General features: G+C 51.7%; 1 protein-coding gene across 21 annotated transcripts in view; it reads left to right on the top strand.

The window, feature by feature from the left end:
* PIK3R6 (phosphoinositide-3-kinase regulatory subunit 6) overlaps positions 1 to 13,853 on the top strand; it is a 53,300-nt gene that overhangs the window by 28,911 nt on the left and 10,536 nt on the right. For 17 of the 21 annotated variants that reach the window (XM_023653488.2, XM_023653484.2, XM_023653480.2 and 14 more), the window contains 8 exons: positions 27 to 192; positions 2,352 to 2,441; positions 3,602 to 4,025; positions 4,384 to 4,462; positions 5,205 to 5,327; positions 7,961 to 8,071; positions 13,109 to 13,199; positions 13,486 to 13,556. In XM_023653488.2, the coding sequence (XP_023509256.1) occupies positions 27 to 192; positions 2,352 to 2,441; positions 3,602 to 4,025; positions 4,384 to 4,462; positions 5,205 to 5,327; positions 7,961 to 8,071; positions 13,109 to 13,199; positions 13,486 to 13,556 (1,155 nt within the window). The remainder of the gene's footprint in view (positions 1 to 26; positions 193 to 2,351; positions 2,442 to 3,601; positions 4,026 to 4,383; positions 4,463 to 5,204; positions 5,328 to 7,960; positions 8,072 to 13,108; positions 13,200 to 13,485; positions 13,557 to 13,853) is intronic. The other 4 variants (XM_070228191.1, XM_070228195.1, XM_070228196.1 and 1 more) reach the window with 1 other exon arrangement.

Below are 13,853 nucleotides of genomic sequence, written 5' to 3'. Positions count from 1 at the left end.
CAGGCTCTGGCGGCCCTCCCCGACAGGCCAGCCCCCGCCACGCCCTGGAGCGCATCTTCCACGCCGTGGTGGCAGCGGTGGAGCAGATGGCGAGCGAGCCCAGCCCGAGCCGGGAGGGACACCTGGAGAGGCTGGAGGAGATTTACTGCTCGCTGCTGGGGCCGGCGGCGGCCGCCAGGGGGCGCTGCGGCGGTAAGCGGCGGGCGGACGGGCGCGGGGTCTGCGGCCCGGGGACCCTGCGATGGGCCCGCAAGGGGCTCCAGAAAGCAGTGCGGTGCCTGCCCCGAGTCTGCGTGCGTGGCTGAGGCGGGATGGGAACTGGGCCACTCCTAGGAGCGTGGGGACTGAAGGCAGCCCAGGAACTTGGAAGGTCCTGGGCTAAGAAGGTGGGTAATTTGGTCTTAATAGTAACTGACACCTACAGGGCACCTACGCTACCCCAGTTGCTGTACTAAGCCCTTTACATACATTTGAATATATTACACATATTAAATCAGTTAATCTTCACAGCAGACTTACAAGATAGAAAGTCTTATCCCCATTTTACAGATGAGAAAACTGAGCTAGAAAGAGACTATAAATTTTGCACAAGACCACCCAGCACATCAGTGGCAGAGCCAAGGTTCAAGGTTCAAGCTGTCTAGTCCTTGAGCACTATCCTGTAGTAACCAAAGGATGTGATGGTCCTCAGGTCCTCTACAGGACATCTGAAATAGCAGCTGAGACAACATCACTAATATCTGGTGTCATAGATTTTCACTCCGCATGCTTGCTTTCTGTTTGCGTTTTCATAAGACAGTGCCAGGCACTGATGGGAAACAAGCCTGTGTGGATTGGGAAACCCTAAAGAGCCCAGAGAAGTGTCTGGAACATGTATTTCCTGGCTGTTGGAGGATTGTTCTGATTTGTGTCCTGTTCTGTGGTCGCCCAAAGTACCCGTGGAATTTGTCAGCCTGCATGTCCCAGAACACACAGGTCACCCATAGGTACACAGCACCTAAGGACTGGAGACCAGGGCAGAGGTCAGGGTGCCAGCCCTGGGGCTTGACCTCGGCAGCCCAGGGAGGGTGGAGGCTGCCAAAGGGAGGGTGAGGCAGTGGGATGGCCCCAGCCTCCAGATTCCCCCCATCTTCTCAGTCTTCCATCCTTTCGCTTTGCTTTCGTATGTTGTCCTGCCTCTGATTAACATCTGGAGATGTCTGTCCACGCAGCCTCCCTCCTCCTGAATCTGGGACAAACCCCAGGGTCAAATCTGGCTTTACTCCCTTTGGGTACCGCTTGCTAACACAGCAGTAACTCTGCATGGATGAGACACGACCCGGTCTGGGCCCCCTGCACCATCCCAGCCACATCCAGACACTTGCCTCCTGCATCTTAATGACCAACCAGCACCCCCACTGAGCCCCTGCTGTTAAAGGGGTAGCATGGGACAATGCCTATGACCACAGTGTCATGGGTTAGAGCATGGACTCTGGAGCCAGGAGGCCTGGGCTCAAATTCTGGCTCAGCCACTGACTGTGTAACCTTGGGCCAGTTACTTAACCTGTCTGTGCCCCTGGCTCCTCCTCTGTAAAGTGAGGATAATAATATTACCTGTGGCCCAGGGTCACAGGCAGGATGTGGTGAGACAATGGCAATGTGTGCAAGGGGAGGAGATTAGCGCCTGGCAGCAGTAAGTTCTGTGAACATTGGTTGCTCTCCCTTAAGTTAAATCCTAAGGCTACAGGTTAGATGTGCCCACTGTGCAGCCAAGATGGTCTGTGGGGAGGAACGGCCAGTAGGCTGGAGTGGTCAGGAAGGCTTCCAGAAGGAGGAGAGCAGGAGGGGCTGGCCCTTGTCTCTCCCCGGACTGCACGGTTCCTGCTGCCTTTAGCGGCTAGCTCACGAGCTCTCTTCAGCATTACCCGCAGGAGCAAATGGTAACTGAGTGTCTGCTGTGTGCAAGCCGCTGGGCGAGGCCCTGAGACACACAGAGGCCCTTTCCCAGGCTGGATGTGGGCGGGGCATCTCAGAACAATGCGACAGGCAGCGTGGCTGCAGCCCAAAGCTGGGGGACAGGGACCAACAGTGGGACAAAAGGTTGGGAAAGCCACTGTGAGCTGGCTTGTGAAGGGCCCCGAAGGCTGAGCTGGGACGTTTGCAGGAAACAGGGAGCTGCCAAGCATTCTTGGGCAGGAGGGGACAGCTGAAGCGTCAGGAAGTGTCAGGCCCTGGATGAGCTGATGGGGGTGGGAGGCGGTCTCTGCCACACCTTCTAGGCCCTGTACCAGAGCTGGGGTGGGGGTGGGGAGGGCAGAGGAGAATCCCACAGCCCTCTCCTGCGTGGTCTCCACAGCCTGCTCCTTCCCCAGGTCATGACGCCCTGCAAGACCGGCCACCAAGCATCCCTCTGCCCAGTCCCTACATCACCTTCCACCTGTGGACGGATGAGGAGCAGCTCTGTAAGTTACATGACTTTGACTTCCTCCGTGGGGAGCTGGCTGGAAAGAGTGGCGTGTGTGTGTGTGTGTTTCTGGGGGGTCTTTGTGTGTCTGTGTGTCTATGTAGGGTGTATATAGGTTTGTGTCTGTTTGTGTCTCTGTGTGTGCATCTGTGTGTTTGTCTATGTGGATGTATCTGTGTGTGTCTGTGTTCTGTGTATGTATGTGTGTGTGTCTCTGTGTGTGTGGCATGTGTATCTGTTGTGTGTGTGTCTCTGTGTGTGTCTGCTTGCGTATCTGTGTGTGTGTCTCTGTGTATCTATGTGTGTGTCTCTGTGTGCATGTGTATCTGATGTGTGTGTGTCTGTGTGTGCTATTTGTTCCTGAGTTGCTCGCACATCTAGAAGAAGGACACACATTCTCTGTGTCAGAGCAGCTCAGTGCCTTAGCCACTGGCCTCCCGTGTCTTTAAAGTGACAATTCACGTCCCCAAGAAGGAAGCAGTCACAAGAAGTTACAGTTCATGGAGCACAGGTCCTTCCAGAGAGACTCACTCACCCTCACCTGACGCTTGCCGTCCACACTGATGTTCCCGTCCCACTGTCCCCCGGCTCTTCTCGAGGGAGGGGGAGACAGAGGCGCAGGTTGTGGTGGGAAGTGCTGGATTGGTGAACCCTGTTCAAGTGGTTCCTTTCATGTGCTGGGCCACCCTAGATGGACTCAGTTCTCTCTCTGGGCCTCAGTGTCCTGGTGGGAAATGAAGTGAAGGTGGATTAGAAAAGCCTGGAAGTTTTCCAGGAGCTGATGGTCTGTTATCTGTGTCCCACTGGAAGCTACGGGGAGTAGGAGAATAGAGGATGCTAATGAGGAAATTCAAACCAGAGGACTCCAGGGTCAGCTAAACTCAGACGTACTGGGTTAAGCTGACTTCTTTACCGCAGGACTTCTCAGAGCCTTTAACATGTTTACTAATGGAACTCAACAAGAGGTGGAAAGAGAGTGCAGGTTTCTCAATCTTTGTTGGCCACAGAACCTCTGTTCCTTTGTGGAGCATCTTGTGGGGCTTCTGTTCAGCTACACAGCGTTTGAGAAACATGGAGCCACAGACATCTCTGAGTGAGGCCCTGCCAGCCTCATGTACCCTCTGCACGCTGACGGTCCCCTTGTCCTCTGCATCCCAGGGAAGGAACTGGTGCTCTTCCTGCGCCCACGATCCCAAATGCGCCTCAGTGCTGACCTGGAGGCTTTGGATCTGCAGGGCCTCCTGCCAGACCGGGAGTTGGCCCGGGTGTCGGTACTGTCCACTGACAGTGGCATCGAGCGGGACCTTCCTTTGGGGGCTGACGAGCTGCTCACACCCAGCAGCCCTGAGATGGAGCATGGGGGGCTGCAGCGCAAAGGGGGCATGAAGAAGCGGGCATGGCCCCTGGACCTCTTAATGCTCGGCGGCTGGGACGGGCCCCCAGGGCTGCACCGGAGGACAGGCAGGCCCGACGGGGACGGGGAACTGCTGCCCGGGGTCTCCCGGCTGCACACGGCCCGGGTGCTGGTGCTGGGGGACGACAGGATGCTGGGGCGCCTGGCCCAGGCCTACCACAGCCTCAGGTAGGGCCCCGAGGGGGGCGGCTGGGGACTGGGGCTGACGGGGGCACAGGTGGGCCTGGCATGGACTCGTGAAGGATCAGGGAATGGTCAGCGAGGGTCAGGAGGCAGAGGCCAGTGCCGGCTGGGGGTGGATGGAGCACAGTGTCCCCCGCCCCCCACCCTGTTCTTGGCCTTCACGGAGCCCTGCCCTCACTGCTTTACTGCACCCGTTCGAGAGACGAGAGAGCAGAGGCTCAGAGAGACTGGGTAACTTGCCCAAAGTCAAGAGATACTAAATAGCAGAGCTGGGATGTGGAACCAAGTGTGCTTGAAGCCAAAACTTCTGCCCTTACCCCTATGCTCTGCTGCCCTTTGCCAGGAAACGAGAGACCCAGAAGTTCTGCCTCACCCCCAGACTCAGCCTGCAGCTGTACTATATCCCGGTGCTGGCGGCTAAGGTGGCTGGACAGGGGCGGGGCGGGGGGAGGGGGAGAACTGGGGGACCGCCTGGAGGGGCTGTCAGGAGCAGGGGGCTGGGTCAGGGGCTGGACAGGGACACACTGCAGCCTCGTGTCCCCTGGCTCCAGGATCACCCTTCTCTAGGACATGGAGCTAGGAGGAACCTTAGAGGTCTTCCGTTCCGGAAGCCATGGACACGGGCTGTGGGCTGAACACGGCCAGAGAGATGTTCTCTCGCTGTGGCAGCCTGCCCATGGCTGGTTCTTGTTTTGCTTTTCTAATGGAATTAATTGCAAGCCTCTCCTCAAACAGGGGCTCACACACACGCACACACAGCATGCTTCCTGGGGTCACATAAAAGGACACTTCAGGCGGTGGGAGCCCATTGATCTGTTGGGGGAGATGCAGCCACACTTGCTGGCTTTCGTTTCTGTTGCCCACTCTGCTTCTCACTGGGGAGCATTAAATTCAAAGCAATACTTGTCTCTCCCCTTTTAAGGCTGATGACCATTTTTCAGTGTCCCTGCCAAGTGGCCCTCAGTGAGGGGTATTCCAGCTTCATCTGAGGTATAAAACAGAACAGCCTTCACACAGAGCCGAAATGGAGGCCTCGAGAGGCTAAGTGATTGGACCACATTCCCAAAGTTAGTTTGCCTAGGACTTGTACCTGGGGGCCCTCTAACCAGGAGGAGAGTGCCAGAGAGAGGGCCTGACGGCTCTGTCCCATCCCCTTGTCCCCAGAAGCCCGCAGCATCCAGGCAGCCGGAGCTTGGAGAGCTGGCTGCATTCCTGGGCCGTGCAGATCCCTGGTACCAGAACACCGTCAACACCCTGTGCCCGGCCATCCACAAGCTGGCAGAGATGGTAGGGGCAGCGAGGGAGGGAGGGTGGGAGGGATGTGGGAGGGGGCCATGCCAGATGTTGCCCTTGACCCCTGACCTCAAGAGTTAGCCCAGGGGGCCCCAAGGTGGGGTGAGGCAGGAAGAGGAGCCCTAAGCAGCTAGTGGTTGGAATTCACTCGGAACACTTACTGGGCGCCTACTTTGGACAGGACCACCATGGGAGAGACGAAGCAGAACATTCTTTCATAAGTGTGTGGGCCAATTGTATTCCTTCCTTTGTGAGTTACCTGTGCTAATTTCTCTGTGATTGTTATAGCTAATGCTTCCTGAGCACTTCCACGTGCCAGGCACTGTCTAGGCACTCACGTGCAGCCGCCCAACCAAGGAGGTCCCCTTGTCGGCAGGTGCACCTGTTGCCATACACCCATTTTACAGATCCAGCAGCTGAGGCACAAAGAGAGGACGAACTTGCCCAAAGTAACAAAATCGGTAGTGGAGTCCCACTTGGAACCAGGCAGCTTGATTCCAGACACGTCGTCCTCACCACAAACCAGAGTACCACCCCCAACCTCGGCCTGTGGGGGAGGGAAGTCATCTTTTACGATTTGAAATGGTCTTTACACATTAAGAGAATCTTACCCTTTTCGCTGTCATATGTGTTGTAGATATTTTTCTCCACTTCGTTATTTGCCTTTCAGTTTTTTAGTAGGTTTTTTTGACTTACAGAAGTTTAATATTTTTATGTAGCAATACGTGGATAGCACTTTTATTCTGTATCATTTCTGCCTTTGGACTCATGCTTTGAAAAGCCTTCTCCACTGATTAAATTATATCCAAGATTAAATAAATTTTCACCAGTAATTCACCTAACCTTTTAATGTCTCAATTTTTATACTTAAAGAAACTACCTGCAATTAATTTCAGTGTTTAGTGTGAAGTATGGAATTTTATTTCTTTCCAAATGTTTAGCCAGTTGTCCTAAAGCTATTTATTGCACAAACTGTCTTACCCCATCAATTTGAATTGCCACTTTTATCATTTACTAAATTCTTACATCTGCTTGAATTTATTTCCGGATACCTATTCTTTCTCATTTATCTATTCATTTCTGTACAAATGAGTGCTTTTATACTTTAATGTCTGGCAGAGTAAGCCTACCCCATTACTTTTCTTCTTCAAAACTTTTCAGACTATGCTTGTTTATCTATCTTTCCAGATAAACTTTAGAATTTCGTTGTCGAGTTTTTTTTTAAATCCCATTGGGATTTTGATTGAAATTTGGAGAAGAATTAGCATCCTTAGTGTATTAAGGCACCTCCTCTGGAAGCAAGTGTAGCTCTTCATTCATTAACGTCTTCTTGTATATCCCTCAGGATAGTCATACAGTTTTCATCATGAAGCTTTTATGCATTTCTTGCTAAATTTATTCCACATGTTTGATAGTTTTTTCTTGCAGTTGTGGATGGTGTCTTTCTCCCATAATATTTGGGTAGTAGTTGCTGCTAGTTTAAAAGGAACTTGTCAATTTTCACTTGTTATTTTCTAACTTGCCACTTCACTGAGATCTCCACGTTGCTTTATTGCCTGATTGATTGGGATGCCTTCTTAGATCTTTTATTCTAGTAAGATATTGGAGGGAGGCATGTTTTCTGAATTATTGCTTATCTGAAAGTATCTTTGCATATATGTGAAAGACTGTTTAGCTGGGTATTAAAAAACCTTTTCCCCGACTTCGACAATATCACAGGAGGAACATTGGATGCAGGTCTCATTTATGATCCTTTATTAGTAGCTTTTTTCCCCTGCCAGGACACATGTAGGATTTTGGTTTCTCCATGCTCACTTTTCCCTTATACTTAACAATTCATATGGCCCTTACACTTACTCTACAAGCAGCTTCCACATGAAGAGACTGGAAATAGTGTAAGCAATGACAGCATTATTAGAATAAGCTCCTAGTTCCTCAGTGTGACCTTTCTGAGGGGCACAATATTTCAATAGGCCAGACGTGAGAATTAGAAGAGGTATTATAGGATCAGATGTGAGATGGATGAGATAAGCTCTGAGCTTCTTTCCGACTCTGAATACTATCAGATTCTTTGTAGATGTTCTGTTCTATTTATCTTAAAAAACCCCTATCATTTTGCTTTATAATCATATGGGGAAGTCTAAAGGACATGGCACTAGTCCTTTTCCAATAAGATGTAAACATTAATTAGTTTATTAATATATTCAGATACAATAAGAACTGAAAGAGAACATCAGATCATCTAGTTCAAACTCTCATGCCCAAGGTTACCTGGCTAGTGAGTAGCTAAACCAAACCCAGAACCCAGTCCAGACTCTCTCATCATTAGTTAAATCTCAAGCATCTTGTCTACTCCAAGCACCCAGCACGTGCCTTACACATAGCAGTGACCAATATGTCTTTGGGCACTTGAAATGCCTGGGGAGATGGGGCTTTGGATAGGTTTTGGATTTGACTAGGAGTGGCAGTTGGGTGATAGGAAAGGCTTGGACGATGCTGAAGGACCAGCTGGGTTAGTGCATCACAGAGGGTATGTGGGGGAGTGGGAGCTTCTCTATGGAGAAAGTGGTACCTCCCACAGCAACATGGAGGAAGGTGGCTGAAGACATTCTCTGTCTCCCTCACAGCCTCCCTCCCTTGGCTCATCCCGGACCGTGGACCCCTTCATCCTGGATGTCATCACCTACTATGTTCGCATGGGCACCCAACCCATCTATTTCCAGATCTACACGGTCAAGGTAAGCTCCCCACCTGGAGCTCCAAGGATACCGTGTCAGCCTACTGGAGCCCAGGACCCCACAACCTAAATACCCTGGGGAGACACAAGTTACTAGGGTGCAAGTCATAAAGTCATCACCCCGACGCTCTTGTTGTTAACTTTACCTTCTTAATGTCTGGGTGAGTGAGATCATTATTGACTTCCAAGACCTCAAGTCCAGGCAGAAGCAGGTCTTCCTGGGGAAGGATTCTCCTTGGTCTTTGATCCCTACGGAGGATTGAGAATTGGAGATAGGCTGGTATGGACGTTATCACCAGGAATTGCTTTACCTCAGAAACCTTAATCTCTGCTTTTCTAGTCTCTGATCACAAACTCCTATCCCTCCCAGGCTCCCTCACCTCTCCCCCCACACCTCTGGTTGACCTCATAGAGACCTGCAGGGCCTTCCATTTTCTCAGTGCCCATCAGCTGCCTGCTGCCTCCCTCTCCTTCCTGCCAATCTGACTCGCTCTCTCTCCTCACCCCTCACTTCCTCAGCATCCCTTCCCTGCTGTCTCCCCTCCCAGCAAAACCCACACCCAGAGCAGTGCTGCAGTGCACCTTACCTTGTGCTAAACACAAGCTTCTGAGCACCACCTGGAAAAAAATCCAAAGCCCTTTGGCTTGACGTCCCTACACATTCATGGTGTCCAGCCTCAGCTCGGCCCACAGCGCTCTCTTGGCAAGCTCCCTCTTCCCCTGGAACAATGGCTGTTAAAATCTTTACTGCCTTCCTCAAGTTCTTCACTTTCAGCCCATGACTTTTCCACCCACTCCACTGAAAAAATAATGGCGGCCATTGGTCTCCCCAGACTTCCGTCCACACCTAGAAATGCATCCACAACCATTCAGGTTGTCACGTTCTTCACCAGTGCATGTGGACTGCCTCCATTCAGGAGAAACCCCTCCATCTGTGCCCTTCGCCCATCTGCTACCACCTCCTCCTGGACCTCCCCCCACCCCTTCTTCTTCCCCTTCATTCTGTCTTTATAACCTAAAACAAACAAAACAACCTTCCCAGATGGTGAGGCTTCCATTTATTTTCCTTTTGAGGGTGTGCATAGTCATGGGTCTTGGGAGGGGAGGTCCCGAGGGGCAGACTTTTTCCAGGTCTCAGTCTTGTCTCCTACCTGTTTTCAAGCTCCATACCTTTACTGGCATTGAATGGTGGCAGGGAACTCGGCTCCTTAAATCCTTTAGTTCCCAAGATTAGCCAGCTCTTGTCAGCTGATACAGGCAGAAAGGACGGCTCCTGGAAGGCTTTCTCCCCTCTCTGCTCTGAGAAAGGTGAGAGGAGAACCAGGAGAAAGGGTCACAGAAGTGAAGGGCAGGTGGGCTTCACGAAGGGGGAGATGCATGCCTTGATTCTTGTAATTGTGACACAGACCTAGATGTTTTACATTTAATTGTATACACAAAGGAAAAAAGTGTAGTGGTCCACTGTGTCCAGTGCAGTAGGGGGCCCAGTAAGAAAGGACAGAAGGACATCCTTCGGGCCTGGCAATTTGGCTTCTACTGACCATTGTCGCTTTCTTAGTGACCCTTACTGCAGACCACAGGAAGTGGCCAACACACACCTACATCCTGGCTTTATTCTATGTAGCTCCTTGAAGCCCCGGCCTCAGCAGGCACATGGTCTGAGTCCTGAGGGATGGCGGGCAGCGCGGCTGTACAGTGGGGACTCCCAAATGTCCAGCCAGAGGTGGACGGATCCTCACTGCCCTCACCCGCTTGGACTCGGTCACTTCCTCATTTTGTCCTCTTCACTTACAAAGTTCCACTCCGAGTTCCAGTTTTGTATTGGGGAAGACTCTTTTGTTGCAAGTAACAGAAATCTTAAAAATTGGTTCAAGAAAAGGAGAAAATCTGTTGGGTCACATTGCTGAGAAGTGCAGGGTTGATGTGGCTTCAGAAAATTTGGATTTGAGAGCTCAAACAGTGTCGTCAGCACCGCCCCTCTCTCGCTCGCTTTGTCTCTCATCTTGGTGACAAGACCACCCCAGCAGTTCCAGGTCCACATTTTTCTAGCTTAGCAACCCCAGTGAAAAGAGGCCTTCCCTTTTCCAATAGTTGCAGCAAAAGTCCCAGGACTAAGGCAAGTGCTTAGCCCTATACCCATCACTGTGACCAAGGAGATGGGTCACGCGTCCACCCGGAGCCGGAGGTGTGGGGTCAGACCGTCTGATTCACCATGGCCATTCCTTATGTCTCACTTGATCCCCAAACCGTGGCGGTCTGGCTCTTCTAAAACCATTCTTGCCAGTGACCTCCAAATTGCCAGGCCTGAAGGATGTCCTTCTGTCCTTTCTTACTGGGCCCCCTACTGCATTGGACACAGTGGACCACTACACTTTTTTCCTTTGTGTATACAATTAAATGTAAAACATCTAGGTCTGTGTCACACTTACAAGAATCAAGGCATGCATCTCCCGCTTCGTGAAGCCCACCTGCCCTTCTCTTCTGTGACCCTCTCTCCTGGTTCTCCTCTCACCTTTCTGACCTCCCTCCCTTCTCTGTCACGTTCAGAGATGCTTCTTTGCCCCTTCATTCTGTCTTCGTTTTCCACACATGCCCTGATGCTGCCACCTCCAAGCCTTGGCTCATGCTGTGCCCTAACCTGGAACGCCCACCTTTCCCCCACCTCACCTCCTCACATCCTCCAGCAAAACTGCCTCACCTCTGGTCCTCTCACCTCCCACCCAGAGTGGTGCTTCTCCTCTGTGACTTCATGATGCTCTGGGCACAGCTCTGGCATCTCGTCTACCACTGTGTCATATACCTGCAGACATGTGTCGCTCCCCGCCAAAACTGTGAGTCCCTTGAGATAAGGGACTGTACTTTGTTCATCTTTGAATCTCCTGCTATTAACACAATAAGTAGTGTGTGTGTAAATCGGAGGACCAGTCGACGTGGTACTGAAGGACCGGCCAGGAGGAGTGCGTGTGGAGTTAGAGGCAATGTGGGATTATAAAAAGTGCATGGCTTTGCTTGCTGGCTGCGTGATCATGGGCTCCACCTCTCTCTCTCCAATTAATTTTCCCTGTCTTTAAAATGGGAATAGTAATCTTCACCTTCCTTAGGGTTTTTGTGAGAATTCAGATGAGTAGAAAGATATAGTAAAGAGATGGGGGAGACGAGGGCCAGGAGGTGAGCCCACGAAGGATTCCAGTCCTTGAGAACTCGCATTAAAGCCCCAGCTTTGCTGCCTGTGACCCTTGGCAAGTTACTTAACACCCCAAGCCTCAGTTTCCAGATCCCTAAGATGAGGCTGAGATCCCACCTCCGAGGGTTTCTGTGAGGGATAAATGAGATCGTGTGTGTCAAGTGCCTGCCAGAGGGTCCAGTGCAGAATAAGGTCTCAACAAAAGGGACTCGAGCCCCCCCAGGTCTCCAACCCTTGTTCCTTCGTGCCTTTGTGCCCCTGTTCACCCAGAGACCCAACCACTCATATTCCCGCAGCAAACCTCTGTGATATAGACTTGGACATAGATAAGTGATCCCGGAATTCACTTGGGGTCGCCCTGCTAGTAAAAGTCTAACGAATATTTGCTTGACTCCCCAGTCCACGTTGTAGGGGAGACCCAGTCCCCCTGAGATTTCTGTGAGTGCCTGGGGGCCTGTTCCTCACGGCGCCTCGCCTCCAGCCTCCTGTCTCACTGAATTCTTGTTCTTCACTCTGCACCTGTGATAGGTCTTTTCTTTATCGCCTTCCCTGTTTTGACCTAAATGAGGGATTTAGGCCTTTTTCTTGATTTCCAAAATACAAACCAAAGCAACACAAAACAAACAAATGGAAAAAACCTCTGAGGCTGGTGAAGGGAGTAAACATCTCAGCAATGCAAATAACTTGAAATCGAAGATTCGTCATCCATCGGTGCCCTTTGGCCAAAGGCCCCAGAGCACACCTGTGTCTGGACAGAGCTGGGTTTGCCGACTTGCTGCAGTGAGGGGAGCGCACACCATGGAGCGCCATGAGGCATCTCAGCAAGAGGCTGTTAGAAAGAACCTGTTATAGGATTTGGGCTTATGTTGGGTGATTTGGGGGATGGTTCCAAAAAGCAGGACTTCGCTCTGGATCAGATGCTGTCAGGAAGTAGAAGTCGTTCTACAACTGGGCATCTCAGTACTCTCACCGTAATCCTTTGATTCTGAGGAGCATCAGTTGCTCGTATTTGCGGGGATAGAAGAGTAGAGGGTGTGGCCTGCACGGTGTTCGCATTTTTGCCTGTGTTTGGATGTAACTGTGGCGTGGTCAGGTTTCTGTCTTGACCCATCTCGGTCACCAAGTGACCTTGCCTAACAGTGTTGGCGTCTGTGAAACTGTTCACAGGCAACAGGAGAACACAAAGGCCTCGCTGTGAGTGCCAGGCCAGCACCCGGCTTTCTGAGGCCACTTTTCTCTTTCTCCATCCCTGTTTTCAAAAATCCTGTGGCCACTCTTCCCTGTTGTTCCGACATCCTCTCTCTCGCCCCACCCTGCCCACACCTTGCCTCTCCCCGTTTCTCTGCCCCTCTTCCTTCGGGAGCCATTCCTCCCCCCAAATTTCCCCTGGATCTCACGAGAGCAGTCAGCTCTCCCTAGCCCTTCCCTCCCCCGGCCCCAGGCTTCTCTGTGCCTGTCGAGGACTGTCAAGTTCTCCTCTCTGGCCCTCACCCTTTCATCCTCCCCTACCGGTGTCTACAAGAGATTTTTTTACCCCTCCATGTGAATTTTGTGCCCTGCTCCTGCCCTCCCCATTTAGACAGTAGTAGTTACAGGCAGTTTGGGTTTCAATAATAGTTTATTCTACTGTTTATACATATATTATATTTCTGTAGAAATGGACAAAGTCAGACCCAGATAATCAATGGATGCAGCTCAGAATCTAGCCTTAGCAGAAGGGATGGGAGGAGCCCTGCCCTGCTTCTGGACGCTCCCCAACCATCTTCATCCTTGGGCTCAGGTGTTCAGAGGGGGAGCTGCCTCTGGCAGACAGTCAGCTTTCTCCAAACCTCCTTTGTCCTCCCCTCCCTCCAGATCTTCTTCGGTGACCTGAGCCAAGACCCTCCAGAGGACATTTTCCTCACTGAACTGACGGTGAAGATCCAAGACTCCAAACTCCCCAAAGGTGAGCATCTGCTCCCCCTTTTGCAAAGCTCACCCTGACTCAGCTTCCTCAAGCCCCATTTCCAGGACATCCTCCCACTTCTCATCTAATGATCCCTCCATCCCATCTCTGCTGAGTACCAGGGTGCCCTTGGCTCCCTCCAGGCTCACCTCAGGGGTGCTGCCTTTCCATCCAGGGAGAGATGCTGTGAAAATTCCTCAGCTTAGCTACCAGCTCAGTGAGGTAGGGAAGCCGGGTGGGGAGCGATGGGCACCTCCCACCTTCACCAATTCTCGTCATCCCCCAGATGGTTTTTCACCCAGGAGGAAAGGCGTGGCTGAGGGCCCAGGGGCTGAGCTCTCCATCTGCTACCAGAAGGTCAGTGGGCATGGGCGTGGTCAGGAGGTACAGCTGGAAGCAGGTGTCAGGGACATTCGGCGGGGGAAGCAGACAAAGCCAGAGGAAACTTCTGCCCTTTTCTTGACACTGCCCCCAGTTTCCCAGCCTTTGGAGAGTTTTGCAGGGATGGGAGGGTTATGCGTGGCCTTACATGTAGATGAAGAGGGGATCTGATTTAAGGAACAAAGGGGCTGTCCCTCAGCTCAAAAATACCTTCGTCACTAGCTGACCAGATGCATTGGAGATGTCGTCCTTTGGGTCTAGAAGGCTAAACAT

This window comes from Equus caballus, chromosome 11 (assembly GCF_041296265.1).
Source record: "Equus caballus isolate H_3958 breed thoroughbred chromosome 11, TB-T2T, whole genome shotgun sequence".
NCBI classification, from domain to species: Eukaryota; Metazoa; Chordata; class Mammalia; order Perissodactyla; family Equidae; genus Equus; species Equus caballus.
Note: the sequence above shows the minus strand (reverse complement) of the source record. Positions and strands in the feature narration are given on the sequence as shown.